General features: G+C 45.8%; 2 protein-coding genes across 2 annotated transcripts in view; one reads left to right on the forward strand and one right to left on the reverse strand.

Annotated features, from left to right (window-relative positions):
• Window positions 1-3,320: 3,320 nt before the first annotated feature.
• Window positions 3,321-9,143, reverse strand: TAS2R38 (taste 2 receptor member 38). The gene is given in 3 exon segments (XM_024555092.1): window positions 3,321-3,543; window positions 3,545-4,361; window positions 9,044-9,143. Coding segments are annotated over 3 exon segments (1,140 nt in total).
• A 1,987-nt stretch (window positions 9,144-11,130) lies between these two features.
• Window positions 11,131-23,200, forward strand: part of LOC112299863 (maltase-glucoamylase) — a 166,439-nt gene continuing 154,369 nt past the window's right edge. Inside the window, exons 1-2 of the mRNA XM_053926556.2 lie at window positions 11,131-11,183; window positions 11,273-11,347. Coding sequence (XP_053782531.1) covers window positions 11,175-11,183; window positions 11,273-11,347 — 84 coding nt within the window. The 5' untranslated portion in view covers window positions 11,131-11,174. The remainder of the gene's footprint in view (window positions 11,184-11,272; window positions 11,348-23,200) is intronic.

The raw sequence follows: 23,200 nt of genomic DNA on the forward strand, positions 1-23,200 counted from the left end.
ATAATCTGTCAGATAAAAGACTGATATCCAGAATAAATACACACACACAGATGCTATGAATTAATAAACTCCTACAAATAAATAGTAAGGGGCAACTCAATATAAAGAAGGGCAGACACCAAACAGTTACTCTGTAATAGAAGGCACAGGAAGACCAACGAGCACATGAAAAGGTGCTCTACATCATTAGGTAACAGGGAAATGCAAATTAAACCCACAACGAGATAGCGTTCACCTCCACTAGAATGGAAATGGCCAAAATTTCAGAATACTGACAAAACCAAATGTTGACAAGACTGTGGAGCAACCCCTTCACCATACTGAGGGGAGCATAAAATGATAGGGCCGCTTTGGGAAACTCTTTAGCAGTTATTTGTAAAGTTCCATGTACATCAACTGTATGATACAGTAATTCCACTCCAAGGTATTTACTAAGAGAAACCAAAACTGTAGCCACAAAAAGATGGGTTGAAGGATGTTTGTAAAAACTTCGTAATAGCCCCAAACTGTAAACAACACAAATATTCATTACCAATGAGGGTATAAACAAGTTGTGACTCACATACTATTAAGGATGGATCTCAAAACACTGTGTTGAGGGAAAGTGGCAAAAACAAAAGTATTTACTATGTGATGTCATACAAATACAGGCAAAACTACTCTGTGGGAAGAAATCAGTGTAGTGGTTGCCCATAGTGGGTGGTGACTGACTGGGAGAGGCAGGAATCCGGGAACTTTCTGTGCTGATGGAAATTTTATGTGCCTTATTTGGGGTGCTGCTTACATGCCTATATGTATTGTCAACCTCTCCAAGTTATACATTTAACATCTGTGCATCTGGCTGTATGTAAATTTTACCTAAAAATGAAAACATGCTTTAATATTTGTTAAATGAAAAATTAACAAATATTAAACTTTAGTTAGTCATTTTGCTTTTTGCAGTGTTGTAGGATAGCAGTTCTGAAACCACCTTTTCTGTATTCTGGTTGTAAGTAAATAAGCAAATATATTGAGCATAAATGGAAGATATTTCTTGAGATTAGAGAAGGGAATTAAATGTGGAAAAGAGAAGACTAAAGCAAATCATATATAATTGGGTTGGAACTGGAGGTATCAGTATGGGATGGGAGGGAAGAGGAGAGAAAATGGAGCAAAATATAAATAATGGGTAAGTGTGGGTGAAAGGTATACAGGATTTCTTGCAAGTTTTGTATCCATTTGAAATTATATCAAAATATAATATTCAACATAAAGCCACCGAGAGCAGTAAAACGTGGAGGCCTGTCCAGAGACAACTTATGCAAAAAGAGGAAAACACAATAAAATGCCCTCTAATGTTTTTCTTTTATGATCATATTCCTTCAAGTTTTCAAGGGGAAAGTGGAATTACAGGGTCCCATCTTTGTCCAGGTCAAGACAAAGGGCATCTAGGACAGAGGGTCTGTCTCAACACAGAGTCACCCTAGAGTCACTTGGGAAGCTTTAAAAATGATGTCTGGGTCCCATCTCCAGAGATTCCATTCCAGTGACCTAATATGTCACCTTGGCATTGATATTTTAAAGAGCTTTCCAGGAGATTTTACTGTGCAGCTAAGCATCAGAGCTTCTACATTTTAAGGGAAACTTAGGACAACTTTGGTGTCCATCAAGGAAAGATGAAGTTGCAATACGTAGCCATTGGAGGTGACAAAAAGGAAAATCTGGGAAAACCAAGAGGAAGAATTGGATTTATCAAGGCCAGGTGCCCGAGGGAAGGAAGCAGTTCCGTAGCAGCACCCACAGCTGGCAGAAGTAGGAAACACTGTGGATGTCCTTGCTGTGCCTTTGAAGTTCATCAAGATCTATGAGGTTTGTCTGGAAAAAGTCCAGCCATTATTAATATAACAAGAACAGTTTGGGCAACATTGATGTAACCTGGCAGCAAAGAGAATGGACTGGAATGTGCATGCGTAAACAGTGGTGACTTCACTGTACTAGTCAGTGGGGGTGGTAGACGCTGTTAAGTGAGCATGTGTACTGTGCGGACATCACATTCAAAATGAGTGAGTAGAGCAATGAATCTGCATCAAATTTTACATTAAGCTTGACCATTCCTCTGCAGAAACTATTCAGATGATTCAGAAGGCCACACCTATGGACAGCTGGTGATTGGCAGCTTCATCATGACAATGCACCCACTCATGCATAACGTCTTATGCAGAGATCTTTTTGCTAAACATCAAATCACCCAAGAAACTCAGCCCCACTACAGCCCAGATTTGGCACCCTGTGACTTCTGGCTTTTCCCAAAACTAAAATCACGTTTGAATAGGAAGATATTTCAGATCATCGATGAGACTCAGGAAAACACAACAGGCCAGCTGATGGTGATTGGGAGAACTGCGCGAGGTCCCAAGGTGCCTACTTTGGAGGGGGCTGAGGCGTCATTGTCCTATGTACAATGTTTCTTGTATCTTCTTTAATAAATGTCTCTATTTTTCATACTGCATGTCTAGATACTTTCTGGACAGACCTCGTATGTCTGGTATGCCTTTTTCTCTGCTGAGCCTTTTAAAGGATCTGATTTGAGGAAAGCCTTTCTGGCTAGGTTCCTGTGCAGGCAGAAAGAGAATGCTGAATTGCTACAAACATACCTTTTGGCTAGGCTATTTTGGCAGGTTCCCCAACTGTACTGACCAGTGTTTGGTACCAGGCAAAGTACTGTCTCCAAGGGCCAATCGAGCAGAGCCAGGAGGCACTCACAAGGTGCTGGTGTCTGGGGTGCCTCCTGAGGAAAGGTCTGCCTCTCTTGCCCCCTTGACCATCACTGTACAGCAGGTTGAGTGTACATTTCTGAGTCAGTGTATTTTCAGACCAAATGCCCCCTATCCTCTGGTTCCTGAAGAAGTTTTAATGAAGTACCTCTTAATGCTGACATCATCGTTCTTCCAAGTTTGTTTTTTGTATCTCATAAAGCTGTGGAGCTTGAGGAGGATTGCCATAGTGCTGAACATTTTCAAACATTATGCCAGCACCTGTTTTAAGAAATAGGTTCAGCAGTCATTTGAAAAGCCAGCCATGTTATCTTGGGAATTAGATATTATTTCAGAAGCCCTGATTTCTCATGGTTTGAGAAATCCAAGCACTAATTCTCATACCAAGCACTAATGAGCTATAGCATACAAAGCATTTATACTGAGTTCCTCAACTTTCTATTTGTTCCTTTTATCGAAAGAAACCTAGGGAACTACTATCATTCTGCCTGTTTGGCCATATACAGGGCTTTATTATTTTAGTCTTCTGTGGGTGAGTCCCTTGACTTGGAACGAAGAGACTCTCAGTTATGGTTTGCAGAAGAAGTTGGAATAGGCTTCTGAACAATCAGATGGATTGGTGAAGACCCCACTTGATGTCCACTCTCCACAGAGGCCTGCTGTCCTGGGGTCTGCCCTGTGGTCTGCCCTTACCTTTAGGCTGCTCTGAACCCAGAGTGAGACGCTGTCCGCAGCTCTCCTCAGCTTGGCATTGCCTGAGATTGGGATGGCTGCCTGTCCCCAGGGACAGCACCAGTGGTGGCACCAAGAGGAGGGCAGTGGACAATGACACCGCATAGACGCCGAGAAAGGAGATGAGGCATTTGAGCACTTTGCTGTGGGCCTCCGGGCTTGGGTCGCAAGAGTCCCTGTTCTGGGCCCTCATGGTCCACATGTGGCACCGCAGGGAAACGATAAGCACCCAGGAAGAAACCAGAAAACACAAGAAAGGCGGGATGGACCCCAGGCTGCAGAAGAGAAAGGAATGAAAGAAATGGAGTTTTTCAATTTGCAGATCGTGTTCTGTGTAGTTCTTCATGGCTAGCACATATGTGGCTGTGATGGGAGATCTACTAAAAAAGCCCCAAGCACAGATGACAGAGCCAGCACAGGTGAAAAGGACAGTACCCAGGAGCATCCGGGAGATCCTTCTGTTGATCGAGCTTGCCAAGCAGAGCAGGAAGCCGTGAGGGAAACAGACGATCTTAGAGCAGTAGAGGAGACTGAGGCAGGTGGTGAGCAAGAGGCCCGCTTGGTTTGCGATCATCCAGAGCACGATGATGGTTTGGCAGCTGCTGCTCAGCGGGTCCTTCATCTGCTGGAACAGGGTGAGCTGCAGGGCATCTAGAAACAGCAGCCCATGCAGAAAAAGCTGGGTGAGGCTGAGAATCAGCAGGACAAGGTCACAGTCACTCAGGGGCTGCCTCCTCACCACATCCCGAAAAATCACCAGGAAAATGAAGGTGTTGATCAGAATTCCCACTGCAAACTCCAGGACTGAAAGGAAGAGAAATACACTCTTGACTTCACAGGACACAGTTATGATGGGAGTGAGTCCACATGATGTCGCTGCTTACTTGGCTACCCTAAGACTCACACAATCTGCACAGGAGAGAAGCTTAAGAGTCTTTTCTCAGCCAGGACCTTTCCTTCACAAGGCATTTGGCTCTTGCCCAGGATCTATGCCAAAGTGAATGCATAGAAAGTTCTGATGGGAAACCTAGAGGGATGTTGTTGCTTTAGAATACTTCTTGGATACACACGAAGGCTCATCATAAGAGCACAGGAATGATGGTTGTATTCCTTGAGTGATGCAGAAGCTTTTAAAAAAACCTAGGTGTTCCTGTGCGGCAGCCTGCCCAGGGGGCCACAGCACAGCATCACAGATGCAAACCAGGCAGTCTCCGTTACCCAAGCCCCGTTTTGCATGCCCATCTGCACCTGCACAGGAGGAGAAGAGAGTAGGATTTGCTTATGAGTTTCAAGGGAACAGGCAGCAGGCAAAGCATGTGTCTCGACGAACTATGGTTTGAAATGGTACCTCTTTCTATTTGCATGCCTTCCATCACCTCTGTGCATGACTCTAATCATAGACATTGTTTCCGATGTGGACAAGTGCACGGTTCCTTCCCAGTTGCCAGTGTATGACTGGTATGACTGCCATTGTCAGAGATGTCGTGCAGAAATCATCGTTACGCCAGGCACGTTATGCTGAGTGGATGAGGGAATCGTGGTGTATATTAGGTTGGGCAAGAAGTCTGCTCAGTTTTTTCCATAAAATAAAAGACACATTTTTCAATTTCACCTATACTTTATTGATTTGGATATTTCGAGTATGTCAGCTATCTCTCGCTATTGGTTTCTAGTGGGGAGAGGCCAGGGCTGCTGCTAAACACCTTCCAATGCATAAGACAGTCCACCACAAAGGAGTATTTGGTCAAACTGTCAACAGTACCAAGAAACTTCACAAACCACTTTTGACACATTTCATCAGTCATAGAACCTTCTCCATACACTGCACAAATCTTTTTTGTGTGTTTCCATTGTGTTTTTGCCTTTCTTGAAATAATAAAGCAAAATATGCTGAAAACGTTGCTTATTTTCTTCCATCTTCAATATTAAAATGGCTACCCCCAAATTCACCAATTTTGATAAAATTTTTTAAATGGACGCTGATGTGGCAGATGTCACAATATAGTTAACAAAGTTGTTTCTAATGAAGTTAAAGACAACTAAGCACTACTAGAGCCATCATACAGAAAAAACTAAGTGAACTTTTTGGCCAACCCAATGCAGACAATGGAATATTATTCAGCCTCGAAAGAGGACATCCTGCCATTTACAATAACGTGGGAGAACCTGGAGGACATTATGTAAGTGAAATAAGCCAGACACAGCAAGAAAAAAACTGCGTCATCTCACTTAGGTGTGGAATCTAAAAAAGCTGAATTCGTAGACACAGAGAACAAAACAGTGGTCACCAGGGGTGGGGAGGTGGGGAAAATGGGGAGATGTTGCTCAAGGAGTAAAAGGTTGTAGTCACGTGGTGCAAGTAAGTCCTAAGGATCTAACATGCAACATCTCCCCATATAGTTAACACTGTATCGGATATTGGAAGTTTGCTAAGGGAACAGATCTCGGCCTCTTACCACACACTCGCCCACATGTGACTGAGGAAATGGACGTGTTAATTAGCTTGACTGCAGGAATCATTTCTCCGTGTGCATCAAAGCATCATGTTGTACACGCTAAATATATACAGTCTTCACTGAGAACTCAAAAGGTTGTAATCTATAATAAAACAAAAAGTATATAACATTGAGGAATAAATTTAACATAAAATATACAAGAAATTATTGAGAAGATGATATGAGTTATCAATATATATATATTGAAGAAGCCCAAATAAATATTATGTTCCTGGATGAAAAAATAATAAACATTAGGTATTATTAACATTGCTTTAATGCATTTGTCCTTGATGTCCTACACCCTGCCCTTTTTCCTGCATGTGCCTGTAAGATGTTTCTAAAGCTGAGAGTTGTCTGGGCAGCCCCATTTGGTTCTGTAGACTCTCTGTCTTGGTTATGTTTTCTGTTAACTAATGCTCCTCGCTTTTACTTATACGTAATGTGACATAATTCAGTGCTTATTAAAAACGCTTGCTCCTATTCTGAAATGTTTATACAGATATTCAGACAATCCTTCATTGTACAAAGTCACATAGCATTGAAGTTATATTTGATTCATCCTATTTTGACCACTTCATTATAGACATTTTTTCTTTTAGAATGCCAAATACTGAGACAGAGTTCTCTGCTTCCAACTGAAGCTTGTTCCCCCCATCTCTTCGCCACGCCAGGGGGCAGTATTGTACCAAAGGTGTTCTGGAAAGGCGTTTGCTTTCCTAGAGAGTCCAGATGGGAACCACTTGCTCCATTGCACAAGCAGAGATGCAGAGATATATAAACACAGAGTTACAGCCACTTCTTTCACTGTTTTACCCTTTTGTGTCAAGAATCAATAACATCATCGCGAGTACCAAATCCCACCACAGTCTTTCAGTAATCAATAGCTATTTTACAGACAAGTAGCAAAAATCCCTCATAGGTATTCCTCCATTTAATTTATGTGCACACGGTGTTTGGAATTAATCTGTGGGGATGGACTTTACCATCTGGCCATTTTTAGAAAACTGGTCCACTCAGGAAGCTAAGAACAGCTAAATTAATCGCAGTGCTAAGAACACTGGCAGAAACAAAATCCTCACCAGATGTGATAAAACGTTATCATCATGTGAATTTTGCAAATAAATGGGTGTTACAAATTGCATAAAATACATGTGTTTGGACATTTGCTGCCATTTATTTTTTGGATATTGAAATTGAATTCTCTGAAATGATCTTTAAAAATTGCTATTGGTTGGCTTGACAGAAAAATGTTACTAGTCACACCAAACCTTGTTCCTTTAGGATGCCTTGCTTAAGTGTTTCCAATGACTTGCTTAAATATAGCCAACGGCTATACTGAACTACATTTATTAAGAGCAAAAATATATTTGAGAGGTTGTGATGGGCACTGAAGACGCCCTGGAGAACGAACGGTTATTAGAGGAACTGAAAGAGCACAGACATATGGTGCGAACCTCAGGGCGGAGGCAGAGAGGAGCTGCCCAGAAGTACTGCCTCTGCCTCATAGAATGGCCGCCATCAAAAAGACAAAAGAAAAGAAGCGTTGGTGAGAGTGTGGAGAAAAGAGTCCCAGGAATTCCCCAATCCTTCTCTGCCAATCCCTCCTGTCACCTGAGAAGAACAGCAGTGAAATGGAGTGTTGGGTATTATTTTATTAAAAGCTACACCAATCCAAAAGAACCTATGCACCCCAATGTTCATAGCAGCATGATTTACAATAGCCAAGTGCTGGAAGCAACCCAAGTAAATGAATGGATCAAAAAAATGGTACATTTACAAAATGGAATTCTACTCAGCAGAAAGAAAGAAGGAGCTCCTACCCTTTGCGACAGCATGGATGGAACTGGAGAGAATTATGCTAAGTGAAATAAGCCAGGCGGTGAAAGATGAATACCATATGATCTCACCTTTAACAGGAACCTAATCAACAAAATGAATAAGCAAGCGAAGTATAGTCAAAGACATTGACATTGAGAACAGTCTGACAGTGATCAGAAGGGAGAGGGGAGGGGATAATGGGGGAAAAGGGTGAAGGGTTTACAGAAACAATCATAAAGGACACATGGACAATAACAAGGGAGGGGGGTGGAAATGAGGGAAGGAGGTCGGGAGGACTGGGATGGTGGGGAAGGGTTAGGGGGAGGGGGGGAAGGCAGAAAACTGTACTTGAACAACAACAACAAAAAATAAGCTACACCAGCCCCCAAACAAGCTGGGTCGGAACATACAGTGGACCTAGGCAGAGTCTACACATCCATCTTGCCGTTCTGTTTATGGCAGATGCTGTTAATTGTGCACCCAGTATCCGCTCTCCTCTTCATTACCGAGAGAACTCCTGTGCTGTTTGGTATACCAGTATTCCCAGCTAAAACCAACTGCATTTCTTATCTTTCTTTCAGGTCAGAGTGGCCAACGAGATGCAAGAAGTCATTGAGTGGGATTCCTTAGAAAGCCCTGGTTGCCTTTTCTTTTTTCTGTGCCCGAGCTCAGGTGTTCTGTTGGTGCTTCACCCCTGAGGGAAAACGGAGAGAGTCTCAAAGCCCCCACCTACCTGCCATTTTTGGGTGCTTGCCACCGCACCAGAAGCTCTGTGTTCCAGGCTCCTCCCCATGTGAGAAAGGTAATCTCTGTGAGTCTTTACGTCGCAGTGCAGTGCCCTGGCCACTATTCCTGGGAGCTGAATGCAGTTGCTAACTGATAACTGCCAGGGAAGAAGGGCCTGAGTATATTTGCCCCTCAGCATGGAACGCCAGGCAGTGGCAAGGAGAGGAGGTCAGTCTGCTCTCTCTGTCTAGGCTGCTGGTCAGGAAGAGGCATGAGACAGAAAGTGCCAGAAAGGAAACGAAAGGAAGGTTGACTCTGCATCCTGTGTTTTAAGTTCTTTTTTGTCCATCATAACAGTCACAAGGAGGTAGGGTGAGTGGCACTCATATGGGGCGGTGAGGTTAAAGATTGTCTTCGTGCAGCTCGTCTTTCTGCCTCTCTACCTTTAGATGTTGCCTTTGCTACTCATTGATCCTGCTTATTCATCAATTACTAATTTATCCCCATGGGTCTTACCTTCAGAAAGAGAATCTGAGTCATCCAGTGGCCATGCAGCAAGCTGCTTCGTAAGATGCAGGCCAGTTGAAGGATTGGCTGTCTTTGCATTGGGTGCCATCCCCGGCCCAGTCAGCTTTGGTACCAGCATGAAGTCTTAGGGTCAGGGACATCCATAGTAAGGTCACTTTCCTCAGCAGGCACCTGCAGGTAGAGATTCCTTTAGAGGGAGCTCTGGACCCCTTCTTAAACTTCATTTTTTCTACTAACGTGAGTTAAGCAAGAGGAGGTTTGAAGTAAAACTGGTAAAGCTGTAAGACATTGGATGATAACCAGTCCTGGGCCATTTCTAAGATGAGAAAGCAAGAGAATGTTGTGCAGGGTGGGCACTTTGAGGGTTCTTTGTCAGAGACAGGGGACTAAGTGCTGACATGCTGAGCAACAGAGCGCAGAACAGAGGGTTGGTGGGGGCGAGGCCGGGCCACAGGAGAGAGCGGCCATGACAGAGCCTCCAGCGGCTACAAGACACTGCCAGTGCCTTGAAGACATTTCCTGTGGCATTTTTTTCGTCTTTCCTCCCCTGGGAGGGGTCCGGGGAAAAGCAGTCTCACCAGGGGCTCATCACAGGGAAACTTTCTGTAAGAGTTAGTGTTTCGTGTTGAAAAAAGCAGGCAAATTTGCATGCCATGACACGATACAGCCACATTTCTTATCATTCAAAATATTGATTCAAATTACTTGCCCCTCTCCAATGATCTTTGGTTAAAACTGAGCTCCCAAGAAGATGTGTTGTGTAGCTCTCGGTAGGTTACCATACACTCCAGGCTACGTGTGTCCTGACCTAAAAAGCACAATTCTATGGGGACACAACAATTCAGAGAGACTTCTTGGGGATAAAGGTCCTACAATTGCAAGTGATTATAGAGGCAACCACACAGGTCATAGGAGGATGATACGTGTTGCTCACAGGTTCTGCTGCAGTGGTTAGAGGGCTTTGGTGAAGATATTTCCACTGGACAAAGGGAAACAATGGGAGCCTATCAGAGCAGGGCTATCAGGGACTATGTGGTTGCTAGGCAGAGAAACCCACAGAGCCTGGCTGATAGAAAGGATGATGACGATGATGACGATGATGGTGACGATGACAAGGATGATGATGATGATGGTGGTGGTGGTAGTAATAGAGGAGAAAGTGTTTTGGTCAAGAAGCAGGAGAATTACATGAAATTCAGTTGTACATCGGCCTTCACAAAAATAGGAAAAATATTGGCAGGCAGGCTGTCTGCTTTTCCCTCTTTGGTTTGGGTTTGAACGGTCTCTTATTCCTGCTACTTTCTGCATGTCTATTCCATTCTCTTTTGGGAAAACAAGTATTTTCAGTAAAACTCCTTAGTTTCTGCCTCTCAATACATAGTGCCCAACGTAACATGAGTCAGACTCTTTGTCTCAAATCCTGATTTATGGTTGGGAGAATCCAGGTGGACCAGGCTGGGTCAGCTGTCCAGTGCTGGTCAAGTCCCCTGTGAGCAGTGGGTTAGGATTATGCGGGGCTCCCTCACAGGAGTGGGCCGGTGTTCTCTGGGCGTGGGGGAGGGGAGCCAGGGAGGAAGTGATGGGAATCTCCAGTACTAGATTTGGGCCTGAAGAGGAGTAGCCGTCTGTGAGGGGGATGGCAGAATTTGGTAACTGATAGGCTCGCAGGGAGGGTCTCTGCTTTGAGAGACATGGTGGGGAGTGAACTTGGACATCTTTTAACAAATAAAGCAATATTTAGCCTGAAAAAGCAGTTTTCTGGATTTGTGGACTTCAGACTTGATGCACTCTGGATTACTGGAATGAAATTAAACTAATATCACTTTGATTCTGCTGTTATTTGACTGATCTTTAGCAAGTCATTTTTCTTCGTTTCCATTTCCTTGTTTGTGCATGGGGATTGAAAATACCTGCCCTGTCACACAGGGGTGTGATTAAAGAGATAATGTAGATTAAAGTGCTCTGAACACTGTGAATGCATTATCTGTATGAACTCTCTCCTTGGACTCCCTCCTGTGGGTCCACGGGTCCCTGCCTGTGCGGGTTAGAGGCAAGGAAGGATGGAAGGTGGTGTAAACTGCTGAATAACAGACATTTCACCAGAGAAGGAAATGTTGTAATGATCCGTGTAAGTAGCTACTACTCTCACCTTCCTCTGGACATTTCTGGGCAGAGAAATTACTCCTCCCCCCCAAAACTCCGTTTCTCCCTTTCCAGGTAGCCTCTGATGTGAAGGGCTTACATTTGGAACCAAAGAAGGAGAACCAACCTGGCTCCAGAAAGGAGAAAGAGGTACAATGTATAGTTTGTAGGCTCTGTGGAGACTGTTAGAGGTGATTGGTGACAGGGCGGGGTATAGATGGCGGTGTGTGCTGTGAGGGTGAGTAGTTGGTATAGGGTGTGTGTGAGTATGTGTGTGTGAATGAGGGGGAGAGAGAGAAAGAGAGAGGGGGAGAGAGTACTGCAGAACCATGTAGAGGAAAGCGATGGGCTAGGCCTGGCTTTCTTTCATTGGCCATGGAATCAGTTCAGTGTAGGATGCTCTGAAGCGCTCTGCTTGTCTGTCAGTGGTCCACCGCTGGAAGAGACCACCTCCTCCAGCCCCAGCTAAGTGAGGCTGTTTCTGGGAGTGGATGAACTTGAGAAAGAATTCTTAACAGCAGTTCAGTGAATGACATTGCTGGCTGGATTTTCCTTGACTTTATTTTGAGAAAAGACAAGCTGGGAAAGGACTAGAAACCCGACTGTGGCATGTACAGTACCATATCTAATATAAAGAAAAGCAGCTGAGCTTCAGAAAATTTAAATGATTGCCCGAGGCCTGCAGCAGAGACTTTGGTAACAAAGCGCAGGCTAGTTTGATTCCAAACCCCATGCTCTTTCTATGGCACCATACGGGGGATACTAAATCACCACCTGGAGCTGTCACAGGGAAACAGTCTCTGAGAAATGATTTATCTCGAGTTCAATGTTATACCCAACTGCTTCAGATTAAAAATCAAGATAAATCAGTTTCAGAGTGTCCTCGCTCAGTACTGACCGTGGGACTCACCGGGTCTCTGGGCTTCGGGGGTGCCTGGGGAGGCTCTCAGGGTAGCTGACCTCCACACCTTTGTGTCACCACAGTGGACAGGCCGGTGGTAGAGCTTCCAGAGTTCCCTGCTGACATGCACTTGTTCTGTTTGGAGGGGTTGGGACTCACAGAGACAGATAACCCAGCATTTTGAGTCCTGGGCAGAGAGCTCAGAAATCTATGTCATGCTCACAGCAGCTCTGGGCACTTTGTTAGCTGCGATGGGCCCCTGTTGCTATGGAAGTCTTCTTGCTTACAGGCTGGAATCTCCACGATGCAACTCTATACTTTTCCCACAGCGTCCCTGACCTGCCCACAACCGTCGTCCCTGTCCGGGCTGTTTGCTGCAGTTTCTACCCAGGCCCTGAGCTTCCTTGCCTCTGTGCTTTGCTTCTGCCGATCCCTCGGCTCACAACGTCTTTCCCGCCCTTCTTCCTTTTGCATTCCCGTCTGCCTGTGGCATTCTTCCCTGCCCCTCCGCATGGTGCGTGCTCTTTCCCCAGTGGCACTTGTCAGCGCTGTCTTTCTGCTGCATCACAGCCAATTGACTTCTCCCATTCTCTTGGCTATGAGGCTATTGAGCTATCCCTTGCATTTGTGTTCAAGTTCAGGCTTAATTGCATAACCTTGGGAAAACTTCTCTTTGTGCCTCAGGTTTCTCCAGTATAAAACTGGGATAACAACAGTCTCTGCCTCACAGTGTAGCTATGAGCAGGAAATGGAATCATGGGTGCGAACCACTGAATGCCCAGGCCACTGTAAGCATTTCAGAAATGTTGCTGTTACTGCTCTTGGGAAAGTCCCTTGTTTATAGCACACCTGTACTAAATACATATTGAATTGACTTGTGTTGAGGAAGTGGTTGTTGCATTTCAGGGCTCAGAGGCAGAGACGCAGCCCAGGAGCTGATGTGTGACCCAGACACGGGGTCACGAGGGTCTGAGTAAGGAATGGGGAAGGAGGCTTATCACCACGTCGCTCATTCTCACCTTTGCCTGGCCCCCAAGGCTCCCAAACAGACATGTTTTCCTGACACCCTCATGCCCAAGTGAGGCCGTGTGGCCGGGACAGCAACACACTGTAGGTGTTACGGGCCTTGTTCTTTGGTCTGGTCTGGGTCATCTCTTGGTTTCAACCCAGGGGCTATAGTCGGGCAGCATCATTGGTGTCAGCCGGTAGCACAAGGCCTTCCACAAAGTAGGTGCTTGATAGTTTTCCTTGTTGAGACATCAATGAGAGCCTACTGCATGGAGAATTCTGATTTAAGAGAGCAGGACATGTTGGCATAGTTGAAGGTGGCTTGGGTTGGGAGTCCGGGGTCTGGGTTCCAGTCACAGTGGTGGCAGATGCATAATAATAATAATTATTATTACAACTGACACTTACTGAGTAGTTATGTGATACCAAGTCTTCTACTTGCATTGTTTTGTTTAATCCTTACAAAGTGACTGGATAGGTAACCAGTTTTATCTTCACTGAAGTTAAGGAAACTGAGGCTCACTCGGTTTTGCGTCCCTAGCCAGTCAGCAGAAGTGACCTTGGAATTCAGGTCTCCTGACTTGAGATTGGCACCTTATAGAGGCTACACTCATGCAAACCTCACAAAATCCCCAGGTCCCAGCTTCCTCATCTGTACATGAGGGGCAATGCTTGGCGATCCTTTCGGGCACTACTGAATGGGCTTTGAGCGCGGTGGACCTCTCCTCTAGATGCCGCCAGGCTGCCAAGGGGGCTGCATACGCAGCAAAGCTTAAAGACACCTCTTCCAGAGGCAAGGAAAAAAAGACAGCTACTTTGAAACACTTTCAAAATGATTTCCTTCAAACACAAATCAGCTGATTGTACGACTAAGTGTCAGTGGGTTCCTGGGAGGTTAGAAGTGCCTGAGAGAGAGGGGACTCTTCTGGGACACTGAGGTCCATTGCTTTTTGCTCTTGATCATCTGTCTACAGATAAGAGTCAGGCTGTGTTCTTTTACCAGGGACCCAGAGTGTTCTCCTGGCTGAATAAATATTAGGTGCCCACAGGGGCTGGAGGGGGTCAGGGTGGCTGCAGCTTGCTTCATGCCCTTAGGGATGTTCTCCTCTGAAAAGACTGTGATTACTAATTAACTAGTAAATCTGAGCCTGGGGATGAAAGCTGGGCAGTCATTTGCATTTGAAATCTATTAAGCCAAGGTAGTAACCAGTTCCTGGGCTGAGGTGGCTTTCTCTGGACCCTGTGCCTCTGCCTTTATTGCCAGGTGGTCCTTCGGAGGGAGTGGGAGCAGTAGTGGGCGGTGATGAGGTATGTGTGCAAACTGTTCACTGTGGCTGCAGATGTGTGTGTAAGTGTGTGTGGACTTGTGTTGATCTCCCTGCTAATTTGTTAAACACAGACAAAAATATATACCACCAACAAGGCACAAATTGCACAGACAAGTGTAAAACTAGATTCAACTCACTCATCTCTTTTCTTGTGCAGTGTGTGCGCATGGCTGTTGTGCATTCATCTGGCCCAAAGCTGGGTCTGCAAGCCCTGTTGGAGCTCAACCTGTGTTTGTGTGTGGGGTGATAAACGATTTAATGCTCGGGGTGAGGCAGCCGGTAGAGATTCTTTCTGATTGGGCAGATGAGGTCTGGGAGTTGGATTACAGCCTGTGGGTGGGGGCTTTTCTTCCCTCAGGATGTAGAGCTGTGACTGAGGAGTGGTAATGAGAGAATTCATCATCCTCAGAAATTGAGAAAACTGTGACTACCCCTGTGAGTTTGTGCCTTTATCGAAAAACTGAAGGATTGCTACAGGGAAGCCTACGGGTGTGCATGTGAGGTGTGGGGATGTGCCGTGTGCAGCGGGGGCTGTGAGAGATTCCGTGGGGACGGAGGGTATGAAGGGGAAGAGGCAGCGTGCGGACTGGCAGGCAGGTGTGAAAGTAGAGGGGCAGCACCGAGGGCAGGAGGGGAAGGCAACGTGTTATTGCTGGTCCCTCTCTGATAAAGACCTACAATTACGTGTCACGGCCTAGTTAGACACACGTGGGCACTTCTAACTGGCCACTGAGGTGGGAAGGATGAGTTACCCTTGGGGAAAGGGAGGGAGGCCAAGGTCAAGTCATGGGTCTCACTGGAATAGGCTGCCAATGGTTCCTGACCCAAGGTCTGAGCTAAAGAGACCTCCTGGTGTCCTGTGTCAGTGAGTGTATGTGTGGTGGGGAAGGAGAGAGGGAGGGGCGGGGTCTTCGGGTTGTTGTGCTGGGCCGGGCCAAGGTGTGGTCCGGGACCTAATGAAATGGAGGGGCCTTCCATCCCATACTGCACTGTTAAGGTAGCTCGTCATTACTTCACTCACACTACACAGGATGCCTGTGATTTCTCACTGGCATTCTCGCAAGTGAGCTTCGATGGGTTGATAAAGGAACTTTACAAACCGCTCCATAAGCATGGAATACTAATGCATAGATGCACTTAGAAGAATACAATTTTCATTTAAAATTGGTTCCACAGGGAACCACTGAATGTGAAGAGGAGGATAAGCCCTGGTGCCCGGTCACAGTGGGTCACAGCGGGTCACAGCTGTCTCCTAGAGGTGATGCCCTTTGTGGTGCAGATGGAGATGCTGAGGCCCAGAGGGCTCAAGCAGTTTTCCAAGATCAGGTGGCTGAGGAGGGTAGGAGCTGACTTTCCTGTCTCTGCACTTGGAATGTGACCAGACTTTTCCCTTCCTGCTCTCTAAGTGGCTGGAGACGGTGGACCCACCCAGACACTTTTGCCAGGACGTTTGAGGACTGGCTGTGACTTGCTGGGGCCCTCTTTGCAAGTTATTCTCAGACTCTGTAAAACTAACCCTCTCTGTTCCACTAGATCTCTTGACTTGCATTATCAAAGGACTTTTAAAGGAAAGGCTTAGCTCACCACACGTGAACCTGACACAGCTGTAATTCAGAAGAGGAGAGAGAGAGTTAATTATCCAGTTCCTCCCAACGAAGTTAGGTGACTGTTTCCAGAAGCTGGGCCCCCACCTGGTTTATCTATCTACTTTGCCTAAATAATTATAACAGTACCAGCCTTGGTGGTTCCCTCTTTTAATCCAAGAGGAAAAAATGACTGTTGGAGTCTGCACGATGCATGTACAACAACAATTTGCAGCTTTTCAGTGACATTTTCCCTGACAGCCTAATTAAAATTGCAGCCTTCATCCACCTCTCCCCACGCCCACTTAATTTTTCTCCGTAGCACTTATCACAGTCTAATTTACTGTGTTTATTTGGTTTATTGTCTCCTGTGTACCCACAAGAATGCGAGGATTTTTATCTGTTTTGTTTGTTGTATAACCAGTTCCTGGAAGACTGCTTGGCACTTTGTAGGAACTTGATAAACAATCGATGAGTGAGTAAATAAACTTCAGGAGGTCTCCCATTCCTCCAAGGACGAAGCAATGATAACTCGATGAGAGCTGTGCTGCGTCAGCAACTTGCTCTTGGGCTTGCAGAGAGTTTCACAGGGCAGGCGGCCATGCCTGAAACTGCTCTGACCTCTACAGACGCTTACGAAGGCGCTCTGAGTCCCCCACGGAAATGTGGCAGGATTTTGGTTTCCTTTTCTTTCCGTAAGCCTTCTACCACCACGGTGGTCTTTGGAAGGACACAGGCACCTTCCTGTCCTACCTCCTCTTAATTGCAACCGTAATCGGTTACTAGTATATCGATTTTCTGCAGTGTGCATTCAGATTGCCTGGTTTGAAGCCTGGCTCTGAGGTGTGGACCTGGCCAGCCTGGCCTCTGTCAGGCTCAGCTAACTTACTTACAAAGCAGGGTTAACAGCAGTCCCGGCTTGTAGGGTGGTTGAGAGGATGACATGAAATCACACATGTAAGTGCTCAGCATAGTGCCACACACCCTCTAATTCCTTGGTTAAAGACCGAGGCGTTATGTGATAAAATCATGTTGCACAAAACGCCTTAGCTGGTATGCAGTGCGGGGCATTATAGCATAGAACACAGAATGAGGGTGAAAAGCTCTGGCTGTGGGGTCAAGGGCAGGTGTTCAAGTTGTGGCTTTGTTCCTTATCAGCTATGTGACATCTACAGGGATTTGACCTTGCTGAAGCTTAATCTCCTTGTTTGAAAGCAGGGCTTGGGGTTGTTATGAGGATTGCCTGTGACAAATTCTGAAGCCTCTTAGCCCATTCACTCAATTGTCATTAGCTAATGTTATCTTTGTCATTAAAATCACACAATTTGCCTTTGTCATCTGAAATAGAACATTCCAAGATTAATGACAGACTTCCAAGTAGCCATTTTTAAAAACAGTTTTTCTTCTAAAAACAATTAAGGCTACCTATTTAAATTACTTCCTATTTAATTTGCATTTTGCCATTTTTCTTGATTTTGATTTTTCCTAAATTGCATTCCTGTAAATTGGGAAGGAAGGCCAATCAGAAGATGCTGATGAGGGCTTTCTTTGTTTTTCCTATTATGGCTTAGGAAGTATTTCTCTTCTATAGCTAGAAAATAATTATTATTGTACCATAGAGCAGGTAACCATATTTAATTATATGATGCATGAGGACTTTTGATAAGAGGCAAAAATATACTTTTTAATGCAATTGATATATTATTCAAAAGTCATATTTATCCCTGTGTGTAAATTATCTACTGCCGAGAAACAAATTACCCCCAAATTTAACAGCTTGAAACAATAAACACTTAATATCTCACTGTTTCTATGGCTTACGAGTGCTGGAGCAGCTTAGGTGGGTGGTTCTAGGTCAAGGTCTCTCGGGAGGTTGCAGCCAGAGATATTGCCTGGCTACTGTCCTGTGAAGGCATCGACTGGGGCAGGCGGGTCTGCTTCTGAGATGCCTCGCTCACAGAGAGGCTAAGGGTCTCAGTTCCTTCCTGGCTGCTGGGCCTTTCTGTACACCTGCTTGAGCGTCACTAGGAAAAGAAGCAAGGAAGTGATCTTTGGCAGCATCAGACCGCTCTTTACCTTATTACTTCATTTAATTACACCAGGCATGGAAAGTTACTAGTCTTTACGGGATTTTGCATGGGAGATTGACATTATGGGATATCTTATGAGAATGTGAGGTTTCAAGGACAGGGCTGGTAAGAAAGACTAGAGTTGGGGAATTTATTTTAGGAAAAGCGAGGCAATCCTTGCTGTTGAGGAAGGCATGGCCGCATTTCCTTTACAGCGAGAGAGCATTACATTGACGAACAGCAATTTCTCATTCAGTGCATGGGAAACAAACCCTCTTGCCATTTAATTTTGGGGCAAAGGACTGAGGAAGGCAGGTAAGAAAGTGGAGGTTGTGTGAGGACGCAATGAATGGGCATTGAGTGGGTGGCGAAGGAGGCTGCGAGGGAATATCAAATGCTAAGGTTGAGCTGTGGACTTGATTCCCAAGCTGGGGAGTTTTGAATTGAGGCCTGAGGGAGGAAGGGAGAAGATGCGCTTTCTGAGAGAGTATCATGTGATTTACAGGCGGCCTGGGAGAGGGTCAGTGGATGCATTGGGGGGAAAGTGGACCCTGAGTGGGCAGGACTGCTCCAGACTCCTCCAGTTTCTTCCAAGCTTTCTGCACCTGTGGCCCAGATAATGTCTGAGTCACCTGACACGTGGGGCCATAAAGCACTCAGCAGATAGGAGCTTATATCAGAATAGGCTCCTGCGGACAGCAGTCAGGAACACGCAGGACCCCTTCACAGAGTGCTGGGTGCGGTCTGGCACCACACCGGGGGAAAGGGGGCTTTGACCTGTTTCTTACCCGGTGCCCCCTGTCTTCTCCGTGGCAAATAATAACATAATGGTATGCAGTCCTTATTATTTAAAGTGGTTTTATTGGATTCTCACAATAAGGTGGTGATAGGTAATACAGCAGCAGATGTCACTAATTCCATGTTCATGGATAAGAAAACTGTAACTCTAGAGAATTAAGGACATTATTTAGGCAATTGCAGCAAGCAATGGGAGGGCTTCGGATCAAGCTCAAGTCTTCTCATGCTGTGTTTAGCAAGTTCGCTGTTCCGAGAAGGAGAATGTGGGGATATGATGAAGGAAAATGGTAGTGAAATGTTTAGTACAGGAATCTTTTGTAGAATGGAGGAGTAAAGAAGCAGCTTGTGTGATTCATTCAAAAAATGATGTGTTAAATGCTGGTATGAATTCCATAAATCTCCTAGTTCAACCTCTTTAATTTGTTTTTAAAGATTTTATTTATTTATTTTTAGACAGAGGGGAAGAGAGAGAGAAAGAGAGGGAGAGAAACATCAATGTGTGATTGCCTGTCATGTGCCTCCTACTGGGGACCTGGCCCATGACCCAGGCATGTGCCCTGACTGGGAATCAAACTGGCAACCCTTTGGTTCACAGGTGGATGCTCAATCCATGAGCCACACCAGCCAGGGCAACCTCTTTACTTTGTAAGTGAAGACTCTCAGAACCAGAAACCTTGTAAATCTCTCAAGGTCATTTGGCTAGTTACTTTCAGACCATGAAATAAAATTCAGATCTTCTGAGTCTCCAGGAAGAGTACTCTTCCTACCAAACACTGCTTTCATTGCGTAGAAGGAGATAACGGTATTGGACTTCAAGCTCACTGAAGGCAGGTACCAGCATTTTATCCTCTAAAATAGTTTCATGGTGCACTGTCAGTAGGAAGTAGGCAGGTATTTTGCAGATGTTTAATTGGGGAATAAAATATTATCAGCCAATAAGTATTGATTATGCAGATACAACTGCTAAGTACTTAGGAAGAAAATAAAGAGGAATAAGCAGGCATAACTCCTATAGTCTGGGAACTCACAGTTTGAGAGAGAGGAGGGCTGTTGTCAACCTGAGGAAGCAGACCCACCATTGGAGGAAAAGCCTTAGGAAACTTGTTCTCGAGCTGGGAGTAGAGAGGGTGCATTGAAATACCGTGGATCCTTGTATTGACTTGGATGCTTCTGGAAAATGGACAATCCTCTAATGTACATTATTTTTTAAATCCAAATCTTTTTTCTTTCTTTTTGCTGGTGCTCCCGTGGATACTGGTGAGGGTCCTGGCCCAGCTCCCACCTCCTCCCCTTACCTCTTGGGAAAGAGGAATGTGGCCGGCAGTGCCTCTAGGGCACAACAGATTTTGTGGGGTGTTTCCACCCCGTCTTGCTCCCAAACCAGCAAACGCTCATTCAGAGTACAGGCCAGGCGGCATTCGGTGAGGCAATGTGGGGTTCTCCCCAACACTCCTCACATTGTGGGCACACCAGGCTGGCTGAAAGGGATCTGGATTTCCAGAGGAGGTGACTGGCAGCAGAAGAAGGCACCAGACTTTCTGCCTTGGCTCCACTGCCCAGCAGCCCATAGAGCCAAGGACTCAGGAGTGCAGGCTCTCAGGCCAAGAGGGGCCACTGTAGGAGGTGGGGTGCTCTCGCTTGCTTGCTGCCCTGTAGTGGCTTAAAAATCAGTAGGAAAGATGGATGCTCCTCAATGTTATACTTTATATGTGTAGATGCAGCTAGAGTGCTTGGGAGAAAGAGAAGGAGGAAGGCTGGTTAGTGTTAAGTATCTCCTTGGGAGATACAGTTTGAATGGAAGGAACTGGATTCTTACCGGTGGAGTTGGTGGGGTCGGGGAGGGGATGGGCTTTGATGCAGCCGGGAAAGGGAGCCTGCCTTTGGAGCAGAGTCAGGGAGTGGTTGCAGCTCCACTGTCTCTCTGGGATTGGGGACAAGTTTTGTACTTCTGTTTCCTCTTGTAAAATAAAGATGAAGAATGGCTGAATTGCAGGGTTTAAAGGTGACTAGTAATGTCTGAGACACAGAGGCCCCCCCCCCATAAAAGAGTCTTCGCTTCTTTTTATTAAGAGACTGTAGATGACACCCTTCGGTATCACAAGTAATGAAGCCAGTGCAAGCTCGTCAGGCCTCAAGACCAACGGCCCCATTCACGTAGATAATTCTTCTACTTCTCTCTTCTCTCCCCGCCTTTCCCTTCACACTTTTCCTTATGTCTGGTTCTACAGACAAATTAAGGGGATACAGGAAGTTGGCTACATCAATGAAACTCATTTTAGAAATTATTCCATCACCCTGCCCAACTTTACGATGGATTTGTTCACTTCTTCTGTATACGGTCTTACATGGCATTAAGGGAAGTCTCTCCCTCCATTCCGATTTCTGTACTGATTGCGACTTGCTGTCGGCTGCGTTCCCTACTGAGTGGCACGTTTCTGCGTTATACTATGGCCCCACATAGTTTCTCGTGCTTTGGGAGAAGTGTGATGTTTGTGTCCATAGATAGGTATTCCCACACAAAACATGGAAGACAGATGTGCCCTGACCTAACCTGAGGTCGTCAGGAGAATCCCTGAGGTGGAAGTCAGGGCTACTGATTGTCCCACTGGCTGGTCCTCATCTTCGGGCAGTGTCATTAAAGCGCCCCCATCCTTGCATCTGCACAATGGAAAGATGAGCCTGGCTGTTCTCATATCTCAGTTTGTCGCGAAGATAGAATGCAGTCAGTGTATGGTGTTGCTCTCCTAGTTAACGGGCTGTCCTGGGCTTCTCAGGTGTTAGCTAAGCCAATGGCACCAGATGGCACGGTTTCCCTTTCCAAGATGCTGTTGGAAATCGGCACAAGTGACCAAGGGATGTGTTTCAGTGAACGTTAGTTAATACAGAGTGTTGACCTACAAAGAACAAACTTTTTGAAGGATGACAGTAGTAGGGTCAGAGGAAGGAAGGGCTAACGGCAGTGACATCTGAGAAAACCATGGGAGGGACAGACGTGAGTGATGAGACTTTATGTTTCTTGCTACTGAGGAAGGTTAGTGCCACAACTCAGCCTAGAATCGGAGTCATCCCTAGCAGAGGACCGAGTCCCACAATGAAGGTGCTGAGGGAGATTTCTGGAGTGACTGCATGTGGGGCATGCTTCTCATCCGAGGTGTGCATGGTGGTTAACTCCATTTCAGGAACAAAGCCTTAAACGTGGCCTGTGCCGTCCGGGTCAGAGACTGTGGGAGCTGGGACAGAGGCCCTCTGGGGGACGCTGACCCTCTGGTGGGCCCAGCTGTGACAGTTGCCAGTTCTTCCAGTCTTCAAGTCTTGTTTCTGTGTAGGTCACAACACTCAGAAACACTTAGGAGTGGGGTACTTTATGTCATTATTTGAACATTTGCTGGGTTTCTAGGCTCTATATCTGGACAGGTGATACCAGTGTCCATCTGTCTGAGCGGTCCAGCTGATCTCCAGGCACAGGTTTCTCTGTAACTTCTCATATCACGTAGAGATTGAATGAGTGTGCATGACTTTGCGGAATCCTTCCTCACTAGTGAGAAGATACTTTGAAGTCCAATGTAGGGTGGATCTTTGAATACAAAGGCACTGTTTTTAGGTTTTGAACTCCGTGGATCTTTATTTAAGACACAATTTTTGACCTAGATATGGTCTAAATTGAGCATCCCAAGCAGATGAGCTTTATGCATTTGATTTCAGCGTGCTGTGTTTCGGGAGCCCCTGGGGTTCCCGAGGCATTGTGGGAATGCTGGAGTGAGTTTGGCAGAAGCACTGAACTGGGGAATCACACACGCTGCGCCAGGTGCCATGAGGGAGAACACTATCCCTGCAGAAAGTTTTGTGGCTGGAGGTCCTGAACGCCCGATGTATCCAGAACGAGGATACTCAACTCCAAGGCAGCTTGCAGAAGTCAGTTGATTTGTATCAGGTCCTTCATAGTCGGGAGGCGATACCTCGGACCCAGTCTGATGGAGGAGGTACGGACAGACACAACTTGTGAGGACAGGAAGAGCAGGCTGGAAGAAGGTGGCCGGAATAGGTGGAGGAAAGTTGTTGAAGACTGAGGTTGTAGTAGGCTCCAGAGCATTCCATTCATAAGGTACCCACCAAAATACCTATTGCCAACCAGACAGACATTGTAGCCAAAGAAAACTATGTTCCCCTGGACAGTCTGGGCTCTGACCGCAGACTGCGAGGCTTTGAACAAGGCACTTCCCCTTGTGCATCTCACTGTACTAATCTATGACACGAAGGGATTTGATGAATCCATTAGTTCCACTTCTACTTTTCAACTTCGTGCATACTGTGTTTTA

This window comes from Desmodus rotundus, chromosome 6, assembly GCF_022682495.2.
Source record: "Desmodus rotundus isolate HL8 chromosome 6, HLdesRot8A.1, whole genome shotgun sequence".
Classification (NCBI taxonomy): Eukaryota; Metazoa; Chordata; class Mammalia; order Chiroptera; family Phyllostomidae; genus Desmodus; species Desmodus rotundus.